Raw genomic sequence first — 22,109 nt, 5'->3', positions numbered from 1 at the left:
TCGTGTAGTACACACGTTCTAACGTAGTCCATATTTTCTCTCAGGTTTCAGTCTAACTCCTTACCAAATTTCAGCGAAGTTAGTTCAACGATATAGTTGTGAGAACGTAAAAGATAGTTACTTTCGCATTTCGTATAATATAATACTAGTACGGATTTTGAGGAGCGAGCAAGAGATCTTTCGTCCTTCATCAAAAATCTCTCCGATTCTGAGAAAGTCAAAGATGACATATGACAGCACAAGCCAGGTGTTTGCAACACTGCATGCTCATGAGGCAAATTATACAATGATAAGCCAAAAGAAATACAGTAGAAGAAGAATGGGTAGCTCTGAGGGATGAAGTAGTGAAAGCAGCAGACGACAAGTAGGTAAAAAGACGAGGGCTAATAGAAATCCTTGGGTAACAGAAGAAATATTGCATTTAATTGATGAAAGGAGAAAATATAAAAATGCAGTAAATGAAGCAGGCAAAAAGGAATACAAACGTCTCAAAAATGAGATCGACAGGAAGTGCAAAATGGCTAAGCAGGGATGGCTAGAGGACAAATGTAAGGATGTAGAGGCTTGTCTCACTAGGGGTAAGATAGATACTGCCTACAGGAAAATTAAAGAGACCTTTGGAGAGAAGAGAACCACTTGTATGAATATCAAGAGCTCAGATGGCAACCCAGTTCTAAGCAAAGAAGGGAAGGTAGAAAGGTGGAAGGAGTATATAGAGGGTTTATACAAGGGCGATGTACTTGACGACAATATTATGGAAATGGAAGAGGATGTAGATGAAGATGAAATGGGAGATACGATACTGCGTGAAGAGTTTGACAGAGCACTGAAAGACCTGAGTCGAAACAAGGCCCCGGGAGTAGACAACATTCCATTAGAACTACTGACAGCCTTGGGAGAGCCAGTCCTGACAAAACTCTACCATCTGGTGAGCAAGATGTATGAGACAGGTGAAATACCCTCAGACTTCAAGAAGAATATAATAATTCCAATCCCAAAGAAAGCAGGTGTTGACAGATGTGAAAATTACCGAACTATCAGTTTAATAAGTCACAGCTGCAAAATACTAACGCGAATTCTTTACAGACGAATGGAAAAACTGGTAGAAGCGGACCTCGGGGAAGATCAGTTTGGATTCCGTAGAAATTTTGGAACACGTGAGGCAATACTAACCTTACGACTTATCTTAGAAGAAAGATCAAGAAAAGGCAAACCTGCGTTTCTAGCATTTGTAGACCTAGAGAAAGCTTTTGACAATGTTGACTGGAATACTCTCTTTCACATTCTAAAGGTGGCAGGGGTAAAATACAGGGAGCGAAAGGCTATTTACAATTTGTACAGAAACCAGATGGCAGTTATAAGAGTCGAGGGGCATGGAAGGCAAGCAGTGGTTGGGAAAGGAGTGAGACAGGGTTGTAGCCTCTCCCCGATGTTATTCAATCTGTATATCGAGCAAGCAGTAAAGGAAACAAAAGAAAATTTCGGAGTAGGTATTAAAATTCATGGAGAAGAAGTAAAAACTTTGAGGTTCGCCGATGACATTGTAATTCTGTCAGAGACAGCAAAGGACTTGGAAGAGCAGTTGAATGGAATGGACAGTGTCTTGAAAGGAGGATATAAGATGAACATCAACAAAAGCAAAACGAGGATGATGGAATGTAGTCAAATTAAATCGGGTGATGCTAGGGTAATTAGATTAGGAAATGAGACACTTAAAGTAGTAAAGGAGTTTTGCTACTTAGGGAGTAAAATAACTGATAATGGTCGAAGTAGAGAGGATATAAAATGTAGACTGGCAATGGCAAGGAAATCGTTTCTGAAGAAGAGAAATTTGTTAACATCGAGTATAGATTTAAGTGTCAGGAAGTCGTTTCTGAAAGTATTTGTATGGAGTGTAGCCATGTATGGAAGTGAAACATGGACGATAACTAGTATGGACAAGAAGAGAATAGAAGCTATCGAAATGTGGTGCTACAGAAGAATGCTGAAGATAAGGTGGGTAGATCACGTAACTAATGAGGAGGTATTGAATAGGATTGAGGAGAAGAGAAGTTTGTGGCACAACTTGACTAGAAGAAGGGATCGGTTGGTAGGACATGTTTTGAGGCATCAGGGGATCACAAATTTAGCATTGGAGGGCAGCGTGGAGGGTAAAAATCGTAGAGGGAGACCAAGAGATGAATACACTAAGCAGATTCAGAAGGATGTAGGTTGCAGTAGGTACTGGGAGATGAAGGGGCTTGCACAGGATAGAGTAGCATGGAGAGCTGCATCAAACCAGTCTCAGGACTGAAGACCACAACAACAACAACAATAGTGCATATTATGACGGTTTACGTTACCGCTGTTGGTGAATGACGCTTCGTCAAGTGACAAGTGGAACATCAGCGGCCTTGGCGGGTTAATGTATAGTGCGGCATTATGGGAGGAAGGATAATTGGCCCCCATTTTATCGATGGCAATCTAAATGGTGTAATGTATGCTGATTTCCTACGTAATGTCCTACCGATGTTGCTACAAGATGTTTCACTGCATGACAGAAGGGCGTTGTACTTCCAACATGATGGAAGTCCGGCTCATAGCTCGCGTGCGGTTGAAGCGGTATTGAGTAGCGTATTTCATGACAGGTGGATTGGTCGTCGAAGCACCATACCATGGCCCGCACGTTCACCGGATCTGACGTCCCCGGATTTCTTTCCGTGGAGAAAGTTGAAGGATATTTGCTATAGTGATCCACCGACAACACCTGACAACATGCGTCAGCGCATTGTCAATGCATGTGCGAACATTAAGGAAGGCGAACTACTCGCTGTTGAGAGGAATGTCGTTACACGTATTGCCAAATGCATTGAGGTTGGCGGACATCATTTTGAGCATTTATTGCATTAATGTGGTATTTACAGGTAATCACGCTGTAACAGCGTTATGTTCTCAGAAATGATAAGTTCACAAAGGTACATTTGGAACAACTGAAATAAAATGTTTAAACGTACCTACGTTCAATATTGTAATTTATAAAACCTACCTGTTACCAAATGTTCATCTAAAATTGTGAGCCGTGACTGTTACAGCGCCATCTATCTCAAAGCGAAAAAAGTGGCCCAACTAAAACATGCATATTTCTTTACGTACTACACGAATATGTAATAAAAAATGGGGGTTCCTATTTAAAAAAACACAGTTGATATCCGTTTGACCTACGGCAGCGCCATCTAGCGGGCCAACCAAAGCGCCATCTGGTTTGCCCCTCAAGCTAGACAAGTTCGTTCTTTGTAGTTTTTTCGTTTGATGCTTATTTCGTGAAATATTTGGCCCGGTCACGATCAATGGAGATAGCGGCAATATTGCATACACAAGGTATAAAAAGGGCCGTGCATTGACGGAACTGCCATTTGTATTCAGGTGATTCATGTAAAAAGTTTTTCGACGTGGTTATGGCCTCACGACGGGAATTAAGACTTTGAACGCGGATTGGTACTTGGAGCTAGACGTATGGAACATTCCATTTCGGATATCGAGAATTCAGTATTCCGATATACACAGTGTCAATAGGCTGCCGAGAATACAAGATTTCAGCCATTACTTCTCACCAAGGGCAACGCAGCGGCCGACGGCTTTCACTCAACGACCGAGAGCAGCGGCGTTTGCGTAGAGTTGTCAGAGCTGACAGATAAACAACACTGGGACGCACGGCGAACATGTCAATTAGGACAGTGCTGCGGAATTCAATGGGATATGGCAGCAGACGACTGATGCGAGTGCCTTTGCATGCAGCACGACGTTGCCTGCAGCGCCTCTGCTGTGCTCGTGACCAATTCGGTTGGAATCTAGACGACTAGAAAACCGTGGCCAGGTTAGAGAAGCCCCGATTACAGTTGGTAAGAGCTGATGGTAGCATTCGAGTGTGGCAGAGAGCTCGTGAAGTCATGGACTCGAGTTGTCAACAAGGCACTGTGAAGGCTTGGAGGTGGCTCCATAATGGTGTGTGCTGTGTTTATGTGGAATGGACTGGGTCATCAGATCTAACTGAACCGATCATTGACTGAAAATGGTTATGTTCGGCTACTTGAAGCCCATCTGCAGCCATTCATGGACTTTATGTTAAACAAAGATGGAATTTTTGTGCATGACAGTACGCAATGAGAACGAGCCACAATTGTTCGCGATTGGTTTGAGAACGTTTTGGACAGTTCGAGCGAATGGTTTGGACACCCCGTTCGCCAGACATGAATCCCATCGAACAATCGTGGGACATAATCGGGAGCTCAGTGCGAGTGCAAAATTTGCACCGGCAACATTTTCACAATTACGGACGGCTACAGAGACAGGCTACAGGCCCCGGCAGTAGACAATATTCCATTAGAACTACTGAAAGCCTTGGGAGAGCCAGTCCTGAGAAAACTCTACTATCTGGTGAGCAAGATTTATGAGACAGGCGAAACACCCTCACACTTAAAGAAGAATATAATAATTCCAGTCCCAAAAAAAGCACGTGTTGACAGATGTGAAAATTACCGAACTATCAGTTTAATAAGTCACAGCTGCAAAATACTAACGCGAATTATTTATAGACGAATGGAAAAACTGGTAGAAGCCGACCTCGGGAAGGATCAGTTTGGATTCCGTAGAAATGTTGGAACACGTGAGGCAATACTGACCTTAGGACTTATCTTAGAAAATGGATTAAGGAAAGACAAACCTATGTTTCTAGCATTTGTAGACTTAGAGAAAGCTTTTGACAATGTTGACTGGAATACTCTCTTTCAAATTCTGAAGGTGGCAGGGGTCAAATACAGGGAGCGAAAGGCTATTTACAATTTTTACAGAAACCAGATGGCAGTTATAAGAGTCGAGGGGCATGAAAGGGAAGCAGTGGTTGGGAAGGAAGTGAGACAGGGTTGTAGCCTCTCCCCGATGTTATTCAATCTGTATATTGAGCAAGCAGTAAAGGAAACAAAAGAAAAATTCGGAGTAGGTATTAAAATCCATGGAGAAGAAATAAAAACTTTGAGGTTCGCCGATGACATTGTAATTCTGTCAGGTACAGCAAAGCACCTGGAAGACCAGTTGAACGGAATGGACAGTGTCTTGAAAGAAGGATATAAGATGAACATCAACAAAAGCAAAACGAGGATAATGGAATGTAGTCGAATTAAGTCGGGTGATGCTGAGGGAATTAGATTAGGAAATGAGACACGTAAGGTAGTAAAGGAGCAAAATAACCGATGATGGTCGAAGTAGAGAGGATATAAAATGTAGACTGGCAATGGCAAGGAAAGTGTTTCTGAAGAAGAGAAATTTGTTAACATCGAGTATAGATTTAAGTGTCAGGAAGTCGTTTCTGAAAGTATTTGTATGGAATGTAGCCATGTATGGAAGTGAAACATGGACGATTAACAGTTTGGACAAGAAGAGAATAGAAGCTTTCGAAATGTGGTGCTACAGAAGAATGCTGAAGATTTGATGGGAAGATCACATAACTAATAAGGAGGTATTGAATAGAATTGGGGAGGAGTTTGTGGCACCACTTGATGAAAAGAAGGGACCGGTTGGTAGGACATGTTCTGAGGCATCAAGGGATCTCAAATTTAGCATTGGAGGGCAGCGTGGAGGGTAAAAATCGTAGAGGGAGACCAAGAGATGAATACACTAAGCAGATTCAGAAGGATGTAGGTTGCAGTAAGTACTGGGAGATGAAAAAGCTTGTACAGGATAGAGTAGCATGGAGAGCTGCATAAAACCAGTCTCAGGACTGAAGACCACAACAACAACAACAACAACAACAACAACAACAGAGACAGACTGGCTCAGTATTTCTGCAGAGGACTTCCAAGGACTTGTCCAATCCATACCACGTGGAGTTGCCGCACTTAGCCGGGCAAGAGGAGGTCCGAAGCGATATTAGGAGGTACGGCATGCCTCGTGTCAGCTCGGCGCCGGTTACCTGCTGGCGGCCGTTGATGAGCAGGGCGCGGCCGGCGGCGTCTGCGCCCGGCGGCAGCAGCGTGGCGGGCGCCTCGGCCAGCTGCGACACCAGCACCAGGTGTTCGCGTTCGTCGCGGTCGTACAGCGGCCGCAGCGACTCCTTCGACTCCGGGCGGCGCACCACCAGCGCGCCAGACACCGTGTCTGCCGCCGTCAGGCCTGAAACAGCCAGTGCACAGTCAGACCAACCGCTCATTCTAACACTACACTCTGGACTACAGTCTGTATTATTGCACACAGAATACCCAAAAGGTAACCGTTTATCTATATATGTAGTATCCCGGACTTTCTGGTCAGACTGTACATATTTGTAAGAGAAACTACACTACCTGACAAAAAGAAGAAAAAGCACCCGGTCGGATGTCAACATAACTACACACCATCGTCGGGCATGAACTCTTAAGTCATTAGAGTTGCAATGTCCTCTGTGACAGGCAGAACCGCCACCAGAGTGCAATAGCTTTGTTCGTGTTTAGCGTCGTTACCAGGGTTGATAGAGCATATATCGGAAGTGAACGGCTTCATATATTGTGATCACTGTACAGGGTATGGAGAAGCCGCGTACTCGTCTAGGACAGCGTTATCAGCACCTGACAGACTTTGAAAGGGGTCTCATTTTGTGTCTCCATTTAGCTAGCCGGTCGAATTGTGCAACGCCCAGATTTGTAGGACATTTTCATGCGGCAGCGGCACAATGGTGGACTATATGAGAACGCCAGAGCGGGCGTTCTCGTTGTAAAGGTTCTGATAGACCACACTGGACCACCCCAAGAGACTATTGCCATATTGTGCACCAAGAGAAACATAACAAATAGTGAACTCCCTGAAATACTGTGTGTCACCCTGCACCATTTGTCAGAGACTACCAGCAGTCAGCCTAAGGAATTACCATTCCCTGCTTAGGCAGCCATTAACAGCGCAAGACAAACTGCTGCGTTTGAAGTGATGCCGTCACCAGGACGCGAATCATTAGCGTCACATTGTGTTGAGCGATGAATCAGGGTTCTTCTCTACTCTGGATGACGATCGTCGGAGAGGATGGCGCAGACCTCGTGAGAGGTCTCATTCTTCCAGGTTTTTTTTATTATTATTTTTTTTTTTTATTTGAGAGGGACAGCGGTGTTACAACTGGCGTCATGGTGTGGGGAGGCATCGAAAATGATTTCAGGACATGATTAGTAGTGAGCCAGGCACAACGGTACATCACAGGCATGCTGCGTCCTTACGTGTTACCTTTCGTGTGACAATATTGTGGTAAATTTTCAGGAGAATGCTCATCCACACAAGGCACGTGTGTCTATGAACTGCCTGTGTGATGTTGCACTCTTGTGGACAACAATGTCCCCAGATCTGTCCCGTATACCGCAAGTGTGGGGCTACCTAGGATGCCCCAGTGCAGTATCTAGGACATCAAGGACCAGTTACAACAAGTCTGGATTAGCTTGCATCAGGAGACGATACAACGGGTTTACAGTACGCTTCCCAATCGAATTAGTGCGTGCATCCAGGCCAGAGGGGGTGCCACGTCGTACTGATAAGTGGGCTCATACTGATAAATTCTTTTTAAATCTGACGTGACTTTGTAATCACTGGAATAACACATGTCCTTGCAACCCATGCCAGACAGTTGGTATTACGGTGGATTCACACTTTACAAAACGTCAACGTCACCTGCGTCACGTCAAGAGATTCTCCTCTGTAGTTCAAATGGTGCCATCCACACACACCGACAACGGAACGTCATCGACACGTCAGTTGACGTCAGCGTCACGTCAAGATTTCTCGTAAAAAATGTTTCCACGGGCCACAGCGTAGCCTACTTAGCGAGCAACTGTTACATTAAGTACGCAGTGTGATCTAATACGAAAGTATTCCCCACTGACTGCTATCGCGTAGAGGTCTTAATATGTACTAGAAGACAATACTAAGTTAAAGTATTTTGCTTTATACAGTGAAGGAATACACGGCAAAATAAACGATACCTTTATTGTTCAGTGAGCTGGGCTCACGATTTTTCCAGTGGAACAGCGAAAAGGAGAATAGGGAGTAAAGTTGATGCGGCATGCAGAAGTTTAAAATAAGATTGGTAATAAATTAATGACGAACAGCAAGTAGCAGAAATATATAAAACATAGTTCAAGACCATTAAAACGGACCATCTAGACATACCGAAGGCAAACCATCAGCTTCTGTAAAGGTGATATTGGACGTCTAAATCTTGATTTCTCTTCCTAATTTTTATTTGTATTTTGCTTCACAGGTAAAAAAGAACGTTTGTCTAGACATTATGATATATTTATAAAACGATGACTCCTCCTCTTCCAGCCCCTGTAAAGAGTGTGGAACTCACCTTCACAGTTTAGATTTTTTAACATTTTCCTAACCCAGTCTCTTTTTGCTCTTTATTCCTCATCATGAAGTGCAACAGCAATCATTGCAAACTGCTTTAAAGCGAATTTCGGCATTTTATGACGATCTATTATGAACTACGAAATAGCGCCTCCGCTGAATATTTCTTGAATGAGCTGTAACGTCACGGCGTTCTTTCAACGATGACTTGCCGTATAGTGTCAATATTTAGGAATTCCTCTGACAATCGACGTTCAAAAACGTGACGTTGATCTTCCGGCAAGTGTGAATCGACCTATATTGGGTTCAAATACTGGGAATTGTGCTATGTCGTGGCACATAGCCTATCAGCTTGACACGAGAACACTGCGGGTAGCCGATACACGAGCTCATAGGAGGCACGGCAGCGAGAACTAAAATACACTACTGGCCATTAAAGTTGCTACACCAAGAAGAAATGCAGATGATAAACGGGTATTCATTGGAGAAATATATTATATACAACTGACATGTGATTACATTTTCACACAATTTGGGTACATCGGTCCTGAGAAATCAGTACCCAGAACAACCACCTCTAGCCGTAATAACGGCAACGCTGTTGCTGGTGACCTCTGGAACTATTACTACACTACTGGCCATTAAAATTGCTACACCACGAAGATGACGTGCTACAGACGCGAAATTTAACCTACAGGACGAAGATGCTGTGATATGCAAATGATTAGCTTTTCAGACATTCACACAAGGTTGGCGCCATGGCGTGTACAGGTACAGCTGCCCATGCAGCTTCAACACGGTACCACAGTTCTTCAAGAGTAGTGACTGGCATATTGTGACGAGCCAGTTGCTCGGCCACCATTGACCAGACGTTTGCAATTGGTGAGAGATCTGGAGAATGTGCTGGCCAGGGCAGCAGTCGAACATTTTCTGTATCCAGAAAGGCCCTTACAGGACCCGCAACATGCGGTCGTGCATTATCCTGCTGAAATGTAGGGTTTCACAGGGATCCAATGCAGGATAGAGCCACGGGTCGTAACAAATCTTAAATGTAACGCCCACTGTTCAAAGTGCCGTCAATGCGAACAAGAGGTGACAGAGACGCGTAACCAATGGCACCCGATACCATCACGCCGGGTGATACGCCAGTATGGCGGTGATGAATACACGCTTCCAATGAGCGTTCACCACGATGTCACCAAACACGAATGCGACCATAGCGATGCTGTAAACAGAACCTGGATTCATCCGAAGAAAATGATGTTTAGCCATTCGTGCACCCAGGTTCGTCGTCGAGTACACCATCGCAGGCGCTCCTGTTTGTAATACAGCGTGAAGGGTAACCACAGCCACGGTCTCCGAGCTGATAGTCCATGCTGCTGCAAACTTCGTCGAACTGTTCGTGCAGATGGTTGTTGTCTTGCAAACGTCTCCATCTGTTGACTCAGGGATGGAGACGTGGCTGCACGATCCGTTACAGCTATGCGGATAAGATATCTGTCATCTCGACTGCTAGTGATACGAGGCCGTTGGGATCCAGTACGGCGTTCCGCATTACCCTCCTGAACCCACCGATTCCATATTCTACTAACAGTCATTGGATCTCTACCAACGCGAGCAGCAATGTCGCGATACGATAAACCGCAACGCCGATAGGCTACAATCCGACCTTTATCAAAGTCGGAAACGTGATGGTACGCATTTCTCCTCCTTACAGGAGGCATCACAACAACGTTTCACCAGACAACGCCGGTCAACTGCTGTTTGTGTATGAGAAATCTGTTGGAAACTTTCCTCATGTCAGCACGTTGTAGGTGTCGCCACCGGCGCCAACCTTGTGTGAATGTCTGAAAAGCTAATCATTTGCATATCACAGCATCTTCGTCCTGTCGGTTAAATTTCGCGTCTGTAGCACGTCATCTTCGTGGTGTAGCAATTTTAATGGCCAGTAGTGTAGTAATAGTTCCAGAGGTCACCAGCAACAGCGTTGTATTGTCAAGGACAACTCTGTACACAGCCGTTGCGACCAGAGGCGCTCACTTCGCTGACAGCAGGCAGCCACATCGCCCCTAGGAGGCATAACCAGTGCGGATTTGTTCGCTTCCGCCTCATTACAGCCGGCCGTTGTGGCCGAGGGGTTCTAGGCGCATCAGTCCGGAACTGCGCTGCTGCTACGGTCGCAGGTTCGAATCCTGCCTCGGGCATGGATGTGTGTGATGTCCTTAGGTTAGTTAGGTTTAAGTAGTTATAACTTCTAGGGGACTGATGACCTCAGATGTTGAGTCTCATAATGCTCAGAACCATTTGAGCCATTTTTTCCCCTCATCACATGTTCAGTAACTGACCACTACACAGTTTTCCATCAGCACTGCATTTAACGTATTTCACGGCCAGTCGCCGCGCAGTTTATGGCGCCATGTCACAGACTCCGCGACCGCTCCCACCAGAGGTTCGAGTCCTCCCTCGGGCATGGGTCTGTGTGTTGTCCTTAGCGTAAGGTAGTTGAAGTGGTGTATAAGTCTAGGGACCGATGACCTCAGCAGTTTGGTCACTTCGGAATTCACACACCTTTGAACATGGCCAGTTCCCAGCAGTCGAAGCCAAGGTACCAACCTGGAGATCTTACAGAACCAACATGGAGCTGCCAGCTGTCCACTGCAAAGAAATACTTGCCTCATGCAGCTCCGGTGCCAGGACTGTGGTATTCGCTGACTTTGCATTGTGTCAGTACTGTTGAACTGTCACCGCAAAACAGTGGCCCTCATCAGGACACAGATTTGCCCGTGTGACATTCATTGAACTTTAGTTACGGACAACTAATATAAATTTTTTGAAGACTACTTACAAATAGACAATAGACAGTCCACCGTGCCAACAAGGGTCGTAGTGACTTTTTCTAGTGACTAAATTATTAACAACTCACAGAGTTGTAGGGTGTTGTTTACAATAGATGTTTTATTGTTCCTCGTCTATCGAGGAGTGAGTTGTTGCTTACCGAGCGCGAGTCCTGACACTTCAAAGTGGATGTCCTGCGTACATAATCATAAGCACAAAACGATGTTAACATGGAAGCAATATAGTACATTGTTAGTGTACTTGCACACATATTGAAATCTAAAGATATCGAACACAAACAAGTGAATTTCGGTTCAAAGTCACACACACCGTTTCCAGCTTCTAGTTAAATACTGCTTGAATAATTAATCAATAATGTAAGGCCCCGTACGGACACCGCAAGCCTGCCCCAAACCATTCAACAGGACTTCCGTAACACATTGGATATTGTTTCTTACAGTCAGCCAGCGTTCCCCCCGTCATCCAAACCACACACACACACACACACACACACACACACACACACACACACACACACAGAGAGAGAGAGAGAGAGAGAGAGAGAGAGAGAGAGAGAGAGAGAGAGAGAGAGAAGCACTATACTACACCATTATTCTGAATGTTTTCCTCTAACTGGACTTTAAAAAAAACGAAAAGATAGAAACACTGCACTTTACTTTTAATACTTTAGTAAAGTATAATTTAATATTAAGAGTTTTTCCCTGATTTATAAATACATGAAGCACCAATTCGGCATCACATCATTGCAGATAACAAATCCTGCCCACTACCCAAAGTACACAGTAATTCAGTCCAGTACCAAAGTGTTTATTATAAGAATCTATATTTAATTAGTAAGATAATCATCTTACACTCAAAATAAAAACACTAAAATTAATTGATTACAACACAGAACAATGTCACGAAAAATAAAATGGTACCTAATACAATACACCAAGACAAAAACAGGAGCGAAAAGATACCTTCAAAGGAGAAGTACGAAGCTGTTGGTAAAAGTGTGAATTGCTAATAAAATGTTCGTGCCTAGAGGTCAAAGTTCTTGTCTTACTTAACTGAGTTTTTAGCTTGGAAAAAGAACGCTCAGTTTTTGTAACAGCCACAGGTTTTGTTACATACTCTTACATCAGGGCGTTTTTGCTTGTACCAGGCTAACTCGACATCAGCTCTGCTTGACAGTTTCGGTAATTGTACTTCAAATGAAGTTCTTAACATCAGCTGAGCTGGATACAGAAGGTAAATGTCGTGAGGAGATGTCACTATAATTTTCGCGTTACATTTTTTAGATATTTATCACTTGTGGTAGGAATGTGTCTGTAACTTAATTTTTTTACTTGAATCTAGGTATTTAGTCACAAATAAATGTCGCCATCATTGAGTCAGTAAAGTGTCATTCTAAGCATAGTTAAGGGCATTGTCAACCTCATTTGCTGTTTCTATTCGTTTCTTAGAGAGTTTACACGCAATACTTCATCTTTAGCCATGTTTAAAGATCTGTCAAGCAGTTTCTCGAATGATCCTTTCCGAATGCTCAGTTCCTAAGAGGCAATACGCATTTGCAACGTCCATATCCTCAGATTTCAAGCCCTTAGGATACGCATCTGCAACGTCCATATCCTCAGATTTCAATCCCTTAGGTACTGTTGCGACCTGTGTGCCGTGCTCACGTCGTGATCGGGAGGTCGAGCTGGTGAGTGGTCCAGTGCATTCCCGGAGGCTTCAGTGATACGGTAGTATCTGTAATAATATTTATTTATGTGTACAAAGATTTAAGTGTCTTCAGAGCTGGCCGGCTGCTTGATGCAAGCGCAAGTGCAGCAAAGCAGATCTGACGCCCAGTCAGTGAGCCATGACGTCGCCGCTGCTGGCTGTGATGGCGACAGTGGCGGGGTGAGGAAGGCGCTGCCCACACAGATGTTCCGCGGTGACTAGTACGGCTCCCACCTCAGCACTCTCGAAGACAGCCTATTGTGCCCTCAGGTGGAGCCTGACGACTGTGGTCCAGGATGCTGATTGTTGTGAAGACGAGCTCCTGGTTCTCCACCATGGATCGACCAAGTCGGCAACAGATACTCAGGCGTCAGCCAGGAGGCTGTGCGGACGCACCACACCTGGTCGGTGCGAAAATGGCACCTTGTAGATCACCCACGATGACCCGTAGTGTAGGAGGGCTGGCCACGCCTGCCTCTCCCTATCCGCGAATGACCAGGTATGCAACAAGAGCAGACCACAGCTGTGGTACGCATCAGGTTGGCTGCAAGAATTGGTTCAAATGGCTCTGAGCACTATGGAACTTAACATATGTGGTCATCAGTCCCCTAGAACTTAGAACTACTTAAACCTAACTAACCTAAGGACATCACACACATCCATGCCCGAGGCAGGATTCGAACCTGCGACCGTAGCAGTCTCGCGGTTCCGGACTGCGCGCCTAGAACAGCTGGACCACCGCGGCCGGCCGGTTGGCTGCATCTTGGAGCTGAAGTCAAGTAGCAAGCTCGCCATCATTGATAAGTTTGTCGTGATTTCACTGAAACTCAATAGACTGTCATTCTCACTGGTCCTGGTGGACACGGGCAGAATGACAGCACAACAGAATGTGTTCTTTAGCTCCAAAAGCCTCTCTATAAAAGGGGCCGAGCCCACACCTATGAGGCAATGGCTATGGGTGTATAGGCGCGTTTGCCCTCGTTTACAGGAACATTCTGCGCTTCTTGCCTCGCTGTGATAATTCAGTAATTGTGGGTCATCAAAATCGTTTTTTTCTATCTACGTTTGATTTTGCAGTGCCGCTCGAGAGGTGACGTTACGTAGCATTTCCTCACAGTGCATTGTTATGTAGCATAGCAACATTTGCGTTTCTGTCTCCCTCGCTCTGAGGTCGTGTGGCAACGCTCGCCTCAAGTGCTTACGCCTGGTACGTTGGCGATTTGCGTTGATGACATTCCGATTGGAACACAGGCCCAGCAGTAACCTTCTCTGTTCTGAGATCGCCTGGTAGAATTTTTAAAAAATTTAAACATGCACAATAAAATTATTCCGCTGTAAAACAATGTCCCTGCCGCCTTTCCATTTTAGTACCTTCCAGTCTTTGCCTCCTTCTTCTTCTACTACTACTACTACTACTACTACTACTACTACTTCTTCCCATTTATTACGTTGTGCCCTACTACCTGTAATTTACTACTATTTCTGCTTCCTTCTACTTCCCCTGCGTGCTTCCCATTTTGTTTTACGCTTAGTAAGGTGACATACACCAGAGGTTTTAAGAGAGGTAAATGAGTTAGGAAAAATGTGGGAACACAGAATGCAGCATGTCATTCTCAATGGAGAGAAGTCTTCCGAAGTAAGAGTGATTTCAGGTGTGCCGCAGGGGAGTGTCGTAGGACAGTTGCTATTCACAATATACATAAATGACCTTGTGGGTAACATCGGAAGTTCACTGAGGCTTTTTGCGGACGATGCTGTAGTATATCGAGAGGTTGTAACAATGGAAAATTTGTACTGAAATGCAGGAGGAACGGAAATTAAATCTCGATGTAGACAAGTGTAATGTGCTGCGAATACATAGAAAGAAAGATCCTTTATCATTTAGCTACAATATAGCAGGTCAGCAACTGGAAGCAGTTAATTCCATAAATTATCTGGGAGTACGCATTAGGAGTGATTTAAAATGGAATGATCATATAAAGTTGATCGTCGGTAAAGCAGATGCCAGACAGATTCATTGGAAGAATCCTAAGGAAATGCAATCCGAAAACGAAGGAAGTAGGTTACAGTACACTTGTTCGCCCACTGCTTGAACATTGCTCACCAGTGTGGGATCCGCACCAGATAGGGTTGACAGAAGAGAGAGAGAAGATTCAACGGAGAGCAGCGCGCTTCGTTACAGGATCATTTAGTAATCGCGAAAGCGTTACGGAGATGACAAACTCCAGTGGAAGGCTCTGCAGGAGAGACGCTCAGTAGCTCGGTACGGGCGTTTGTTGAAGTTTCGAGAACATACTTTCACCGAGGAGTCAAGCAGTATATTGCTCCCTGCTATGTATATCTCGCGAAGAGACCATGAGGATAAAATCAGAGAGATTAGAGCCCACACAGAGGCATACCGACAATCGTTCTTTCCACGAACAATACGAGACTGGAATAGAAGGGAGAACCGATAGAGGTACTCAAAGTACCCTCCGCCACACACCGTCAGGTGGCTTGCGGAGTATGGAAGTAGACGCAGATGTAGATGTAGAACGCCGTGAGAAATGCATGCTTGAACAAACCAAGCCTGCAGGTTACGGTGTTGTATTTGACGATGAACGGGAATTGTGCAGTGTCGTCAACACGTTTCAAGTGTTAGCTGTGGTCAGAACAGCGTTCTGTGTAGTTGCGATTGCGTTATGTGCGATCTAAGTGAATTAAAACTTGAGCAAACTGTTGGTGCTCGTATGCTGGATGATTCCGTAACTAAGTTAGCCGAAGTGTTTGGTGCCTCAAGAGACAACTTGGCGAAGATTAATGCCGCATGCAGGGAAAGCGGGGAACATCATCCTCTTAGTCACAACACGCTTGATAGTGTGTGTTCAGTTATCTCGATCATTCAAGAGAACTGGGACGAAAAATTAAGAGGACGACGGCTGCCAAAGTCACTGCACAACTGAATGTCGCACTCGCGAACCAAAACAACACAAAGTGTGGTTCATAAGACGAAATTGCAGTGCGAGCTGGAAATTCGAAACCACTGTCCAGTGATTCAAATCCTTGTAACAGGAAAACGAGGTGCCGAAGTCATGAAATCTGCAGGCTGAAGCATTAGAAGGACGTCATTTGGTCGTATGAGTTATTTCACACTGTTTCTAACTTCTGGCCAAGTTTGTGACCCATGACTGAAACATGACGGGGATTCGCTGATTTGGGCAGCCATAACGTGGTATTCCATCGACTCCACGGTTACTCTGCAGGGTCGCGTTACTACCTTTTTGGCTCATCAGGTCCATTCCATGATGCAATGTTTGTTTCATAGTTGTGATGCTGACTTGTGAGACAGAGCCCTGTTCACACAGCTTACTGGTTTTGTGAACACGAGGGTGAATTGCCGCAACTCCCCTGTGTAGCACAGTCACCTAATCTCAATATGATTGAGTCTTTGTGGCCTACATTGGAGAGAATGGTGCGCGATCGTTACCCACCTCCGTCACCGTCGTTACCTGAACTCGCCACTATTTTGCAGGAAGAAATTTCCTTGGAAACCATACAGAACCTACACTTATCCATTCCGAGACGACTGGAAGCTGTTTTAAACGCGAACGATTTTCCTATACCGTATTAGTCATGTCGTGTTTTTAGTGTTCCTATACTTTTTGTCCAACCTCTTTACGTCATCAACGGGGCTTGGTGGAAACGCAATACAGTAGGGGCGACAGACAGGCGCCTTCCTCCATCATTTTTCTGCTGAAATGTCCGTGAACTGGCGAGCGAGACAGCACCCCATTCCCCTTTCCCCTCCCCCACTTTCCTTACGGGGTCCCGAGTTCGATTCCCGGTGGGACCAGAGATTTTCACCTGCCTCGAGATGACTGGGTGTTTGTGCTGTCCTCATCATTTCATCATCATTCATGAAAGTGGCGATATTGGACTGAGCAAAGGTTGGGAATTTGTACGCGCGTTGATAACGCGCAGTTGAGCGCCCCACAAACCAAACATCATCATCATCATCATCATCATCAGCATCGCACTTTCCTTGGAGAAAATTTAACGGACTAACATGAGAAACTGCACCGCGCCGTAGCGGGTAGATCGCAAATTAGTGAGTACTGAAATCGTATGAACAATGAGGGATCTAAATTAACAAGAGAAATAGCAAAGGATAGAAAGGTAATTAAGAGATACATTCTCCCAGGGAATAAAAAAATTAAATTAATATTAAGTGTAGTATGAGGGAAAGAAGCCTGCAAGATGGCAGTGAACCAAGTAGACTCCCATTGGTTGAATTCGAATGAATCAGGTAGAGGAATAGCAATTCCAGGGTACGCGACTGTGAGTGGGCAGTTTACTCTTTAAGGAGTCTGGAGAGACAACGGATGTGTCTCGGGCTGGCCAGTATTTTTACTGATTATTACGTTCCACGGATGTGCGGTGGCACCTATGGACACAGACTTAACTGTATATAGCTTTATTTATTAAGATTTAGATTATTTATAGTATATTTTCGAGGGTTCAGTAATTTATATTTTGTTTAAGTGTGCATCGGTTTTTTTGGGAATAGACAAACGTTTTTGTGCAGCTGGCTCTATGTGGTATGAAACCGCTCACGGTGTTAATATCTGTTGCAGTCATAACATGAATGATCGTACTACATAGCACAGTTTTTGTAAACCGATGATGTAAGTGATATTACGGTATGATAAGTGAGGCAAACTGAGGAGCTACTTGATTGAGCAGTAGCGGCTCCGGTCTCATAAACTGACATGCGGCCGGGAGAGCGCTGTGCTGACCACATGCCCCTCCATATCCGCTGTGTAAATAAAGAATTTTATCTACATCTCAGGGTGGGAACATCAAATTTACGAATTAAGAGTCTCTCTGAATACACCTAGTTAAAATCTTTGACTTCACAAAATTCACAGTTTCTCTCTGTACCTGATGATGTTCTAACAGACTATAAAGGTTAATTAAATAAGCAGTACATACTGCAGAATATTACACAAATATCGAGTGTTTTTCATTAACAAAAAATTAAATATTCATTTCTGAATATTAAGTCTTTATCTCGGGGTCTTCTACATGCGTGAAATTTTGACCCTAAAGGTTTTGGACATCTTACATTTAATACCAGTATGAAATTAAGCGAAAGAAAAAAAGGCAAATAAGAATCATAATAATGAAATCGATACTATCACTCGAAACATCGTCTTTGATTTTAAAGTAGAGAGAGAGAGAGAGAGAGAGAGAGAGAGAGAGAGAGAAACAAGAAAAAGACATTCAATTGTTAGGCAAGTTGTTATAAAACTTAGTGGTATAAAAGGCCTCTCGCGACATATCAATGCACGAGATGGCTTGCGGGTTTAAAAGTTAGATTCGTGCTATAGACTAATCTAAAGGGTGGTAAACTTTAGCTACCTGAGCCGATGTAGACGGGTACCCCACTTTAAGGAATGAAGTTCAGGCTATGCGCTACGAGATTTGCTTTGTTAGTAGGGTTAGTGTCATGACTTGCCGTTAGGCGCCGTTACTGGTACGGCGACATACGTTTGAAACACAGACATCATTGTGCATCACAGATGCTGGCAGTCAACATGGGTGTGGACAAGGTGAGCAGGGCTTTATTGGCAAAGCAGTTTTATCAAAACAATAGCAATAATGCTGCTGCTTTTCTTTACCATCGACGCATTAACGGAATACAGAGAGGTCTACTTTGCGTACCACGGTTTAAGAACAAGATTCGGAAGATCGAATTAACTAGCGATTTGGTAACTACTCCTGGGAGACAATATTGCGCCACAAATTGTTGAAGAAGTTACTGTTGCCATGGCTAAGAATGCTGGACGCAATGTGCGATTTTCAATGGACGCACGAGCTGGGCACGCCACCGTTCGAAAAGGGCTGCGAACAACTGTGAAATGGTATCTGTAGTGCGGTTCCAGGCTGTCGTGGATGCAGATGTTTGTCACACTGAGCAATATTTGTAATCAGGAACGTAAATATGATACACAACTAGCATTTGGTACCCTCTCATATGAAATTAAAACGTGTTTCTTTCAGTGATTTAATCTTTATTTCTCTTCAGCGTGTTTTCAAATTTTTCACAAAATTTCATAGTCGTACAACTCGTTTTTCGTAGTAGTCCTCTCAAATATCTAAAGTTTAACTATAACCATCCTGTACTTCTAGTCTCAATCTCCACACCCTGATGATCTAGGGTCAGGGAAACAGCTGTAGACAGTCACATGAATTCCTAATCGATTTCTTTTCTCATTCACGTCCGTCTGAGCAAATGTATTCGTCTGTCGTCGATGAGATTACGTCAGCTCTGGCTATACGTCGAATAAAGGCATTTGATAGTTGCAAGGGGAAACAGAACGAGAGTTGGACTACTTGTAAAAAGTTGTTGCGGTGTTGCATGCCAAGCTAATTGCGGTTGCCGAGAAACAGGCACGAGAGTCGTTCATTTCACACGCATTCGCCTTTTTCCCACTGCCCTTTCTCACACGAGTTCGTTTTCCTCGCCACGAGAACAGCGCTCGCTGAAGTGCCGACATTTCTTGTAAGTCAAGTTAAATACGTTAGTCGTTAATGTATCAAGCAGTATTCCAGTTTTTCCGAACTGATTCAGTTCTGATTAAGTTGCCTTGAAAACTACAGAAAAACTCTACTCATCAGAATGCAAAAAGTTTCACATTCATTCCAGTCATTTCCATTCGCACAGTTAAAAATTTTGTGTTGAGAAAATCGTCTTGAAGCAAATCTATCTAAAAAATTTACCTGCTTGTACTTCAGCATTAGAGTTCCTACGTGAATTGGTAAAAATTAAACGCTTATACGAGGGCAGTTCAATAAGTAATGCAACACATTTTTTTTCTGAAACAGGGGTTGTTTTATTCAGCATTGAAATACACCAGGTTATTCCCCAATCTTTTAGCTACACAACACTATTTTTCAACGTAATCTCCATTCAATGCTACGGCCTTACGCCACCTTGAAATGAGGGCCTGTATGCCTGCACGGTACCATTCCACTGGTCGATGTCGGAGCCAACGTCGTACTGCATCAATAACTTCTTCATCATCCGCGTAGTGCCTCCCACGGATTGCGTCCTTCATTGGGCCAAACATATGGAAATCCGACGGTGCGAGATCGGGGCTGTAGGGTGCATGAGGAAGAACAGTCCACTGAAGTTTTGTGAGCTCCTCTCGGGTGCGAGGTCTTGCGTTGTCATGAAGAAGGAGAAGTTCGTTCAGATTTTTGTGCCTACGAACACGGTGAAGTCGTTTCTTCAGTTTCTGAAGAGTAGCACAATACACTTCAGAGTTGATCGTTTGACCATGGGGAAGGACATCGAAAAGAATAACCCCTTCAGCGTCCCAGAAGACTGTAACCATGACTTTACCGGCTGAGGGTATGGCTTTAAACTTTTTCTTGGTAGGGGAGTGGGTGTGGCGCCACTCCATTGATTGCCGTTTTGTTTCAGGTTCGAAGTGATGAACCCATGTTTCATCGCCTGTAACAATCTTTGACAAGAAATTGTCACCCTCAGCCACATGACGAGCAAGCAATTCCGTACAGATGGTTCTCCTTTGCTCTTTATGGTGTTCGGTTAGACAACGAGGGACCCAGCGGGAACAAACTTTTGAATATCCCAACTGGTGAACAATTGTGACAGCACTACCAACAGAGATGTCAAGTTGAGCACTGAGTTGTTGGATGGTGATCCGTCGATCATCTCGAACGAGTGTGTTCGCACCTCCGCCATTGCAGGAGTCACAGCTGTGCACGGCCGGCCCGCACGCGGGGGATCAGACAGTCTTGCTTGACCTTGCGGCGATGATGACACACGCTTTGCCCAACGACTCACCGTGCTTTTGTCCACTGCCAGATCACCGTAGACATTCTGCAAGCGCCTATGAATATCTGAGATGCCCTGGTTTTCCGCCAAAAGAAACTCGATCACTGCCCGTTGTTTGCAACGCACATCCGTTACAGACGCCATTTTAACAGCTCCGTACAGCGCTGCCACCTGTCGGAAGTCAATGAAATTATACGAGACGAAGCGGGAATGTTTGAAAATATTCCACAAGAAATTTCCGGTTTTTTCAACCAAAAATGGCCGAGAAAAAAAATGTGTTGCATTACTTATTGAACTGCCCTCGTAGAATCACTTTGTTGTCGGTCTGCCTGTCAGTCTGAAGGTTAAGAGCACTTTTCACAGGAACAGGTTGAAGTATCAAGTTGAAATTTGCCACGTAGTAAGGTCTATGGTCCAATAATACATTCAAGCTTCTAAGTCAATGCAGTCATAAGATTCTTCTTTTTTTTTTTCTTTTTTTTTTGAGTCATCAGTCTGGTTTGATGGGGCCCGCCACGAGTTTCTCTCCTATGCCCACCTCTACATCTCAGAGTAGCACTTGTAACCTACATCCTGAATTACATGCTAGATGTATTCCAATCTCCATCTTTCTCTACAGTTTTTGCCTCTACAGATCCCTCTAGTACCATGGAAGTTATTCCCTGATGTCTTAATAGATGTTCTACTATCGTGTCCCTTCCCCTTGTCAGTGTTTTCCACATATAACCTTTCCTCTCCGATTCTATGCAAAACCTCTTCAATTCTTACCTTATTAATCCACCTAATTTTCGACACTCGTCTGTAGCACCAGATCTCAAATGCTTCGATACCCTTATGTTCTGGTTTTCCAAGGTCCATGTTTTACATCCATGTCCATGCAATGCTGTGTTCCAAACGTACTTTCTCAGAAATTTCTTCCTCAAATGAAGGCGTATGTTTGATACTAATATGCTTCTCTTGGCCAGGAATGCCCTTTCCGCCAGTGGTAGTCTGCTTTTGACGTCCTCCTCGCTCCGTCCATCATTGGTTATTTTGCTGCCTGGGTAGCAGAATTCCTTAACTTCATCTACTTCGTGACTATTAAACCTGATGTTAAGTTTCTCGGGGTTCTCATTTCTGCTACTTCGCATTACTTTCGTCTTTCTTCGATTTACTCGCAATCCATATTCTGTACTTATTAGATTGTTCATTTCATTTAGCAGATCCTATAATTTTTCTTCACTTTAACTCAGGATAGCACTGTCATCAGCGACTCGTATCATTGATATCCTTTCGCCTTGAATTTTGATCCCACTTCTGAACATTTCTTTTATTTCTATTACTGCTTCTTCGATGTACAGATTGAACAGTAGGCGTGAAAGACTACATC

General features: G+C 44.2%; 1 protein-coding gene across 2 annotated transcripts in view; it reads right to left on the bottom strand.

The window, feature by feature from the left end:
• The window catches only part of LOC124605808 (laccase-6-like), a 422,826-nt gene that overhangs the window by 100,438 nt on the left and 300,279 nt on the right, over positions 1 to 22,109 (bottom strand). For both annotated transcript variants that reach the window (XM_047137715.1, XM_047137716.1), the window contains exon 5: positions 5,945 to 6,144. In XM_047137715.1, coding sequence (XP_046993671.1) covers positions 5,945 to 6,144 — 200 coding nt within the window. The remainder of the gene's footprint in view (positions 1 to 5,944; positions 6,145 to 22,109) is intronic.

The sequence above is a fragment of the Schistocerca americana genome, chromosome 3 (assembly GCF_021461395.2).
Source record: "Schistocerca americana isolate TAMUIC-IGC-003095 chromosome 3, iqSchAmer2.1, whole genome shotgun sequence".
In the NCBI taxonomy this organism is placed as follows: domain Eukaryota; kingdom Metazoa; phylum Arthropoda; class Insecta; order Orthoptera; family Acrididae; genus Schistocerca; species Schistocerca americana.
The sequence above is the reverse complement of the archived record's forward strand: the minus strand, read 5'-3'. Positions and strand labels throughout refer to the sequence as shown.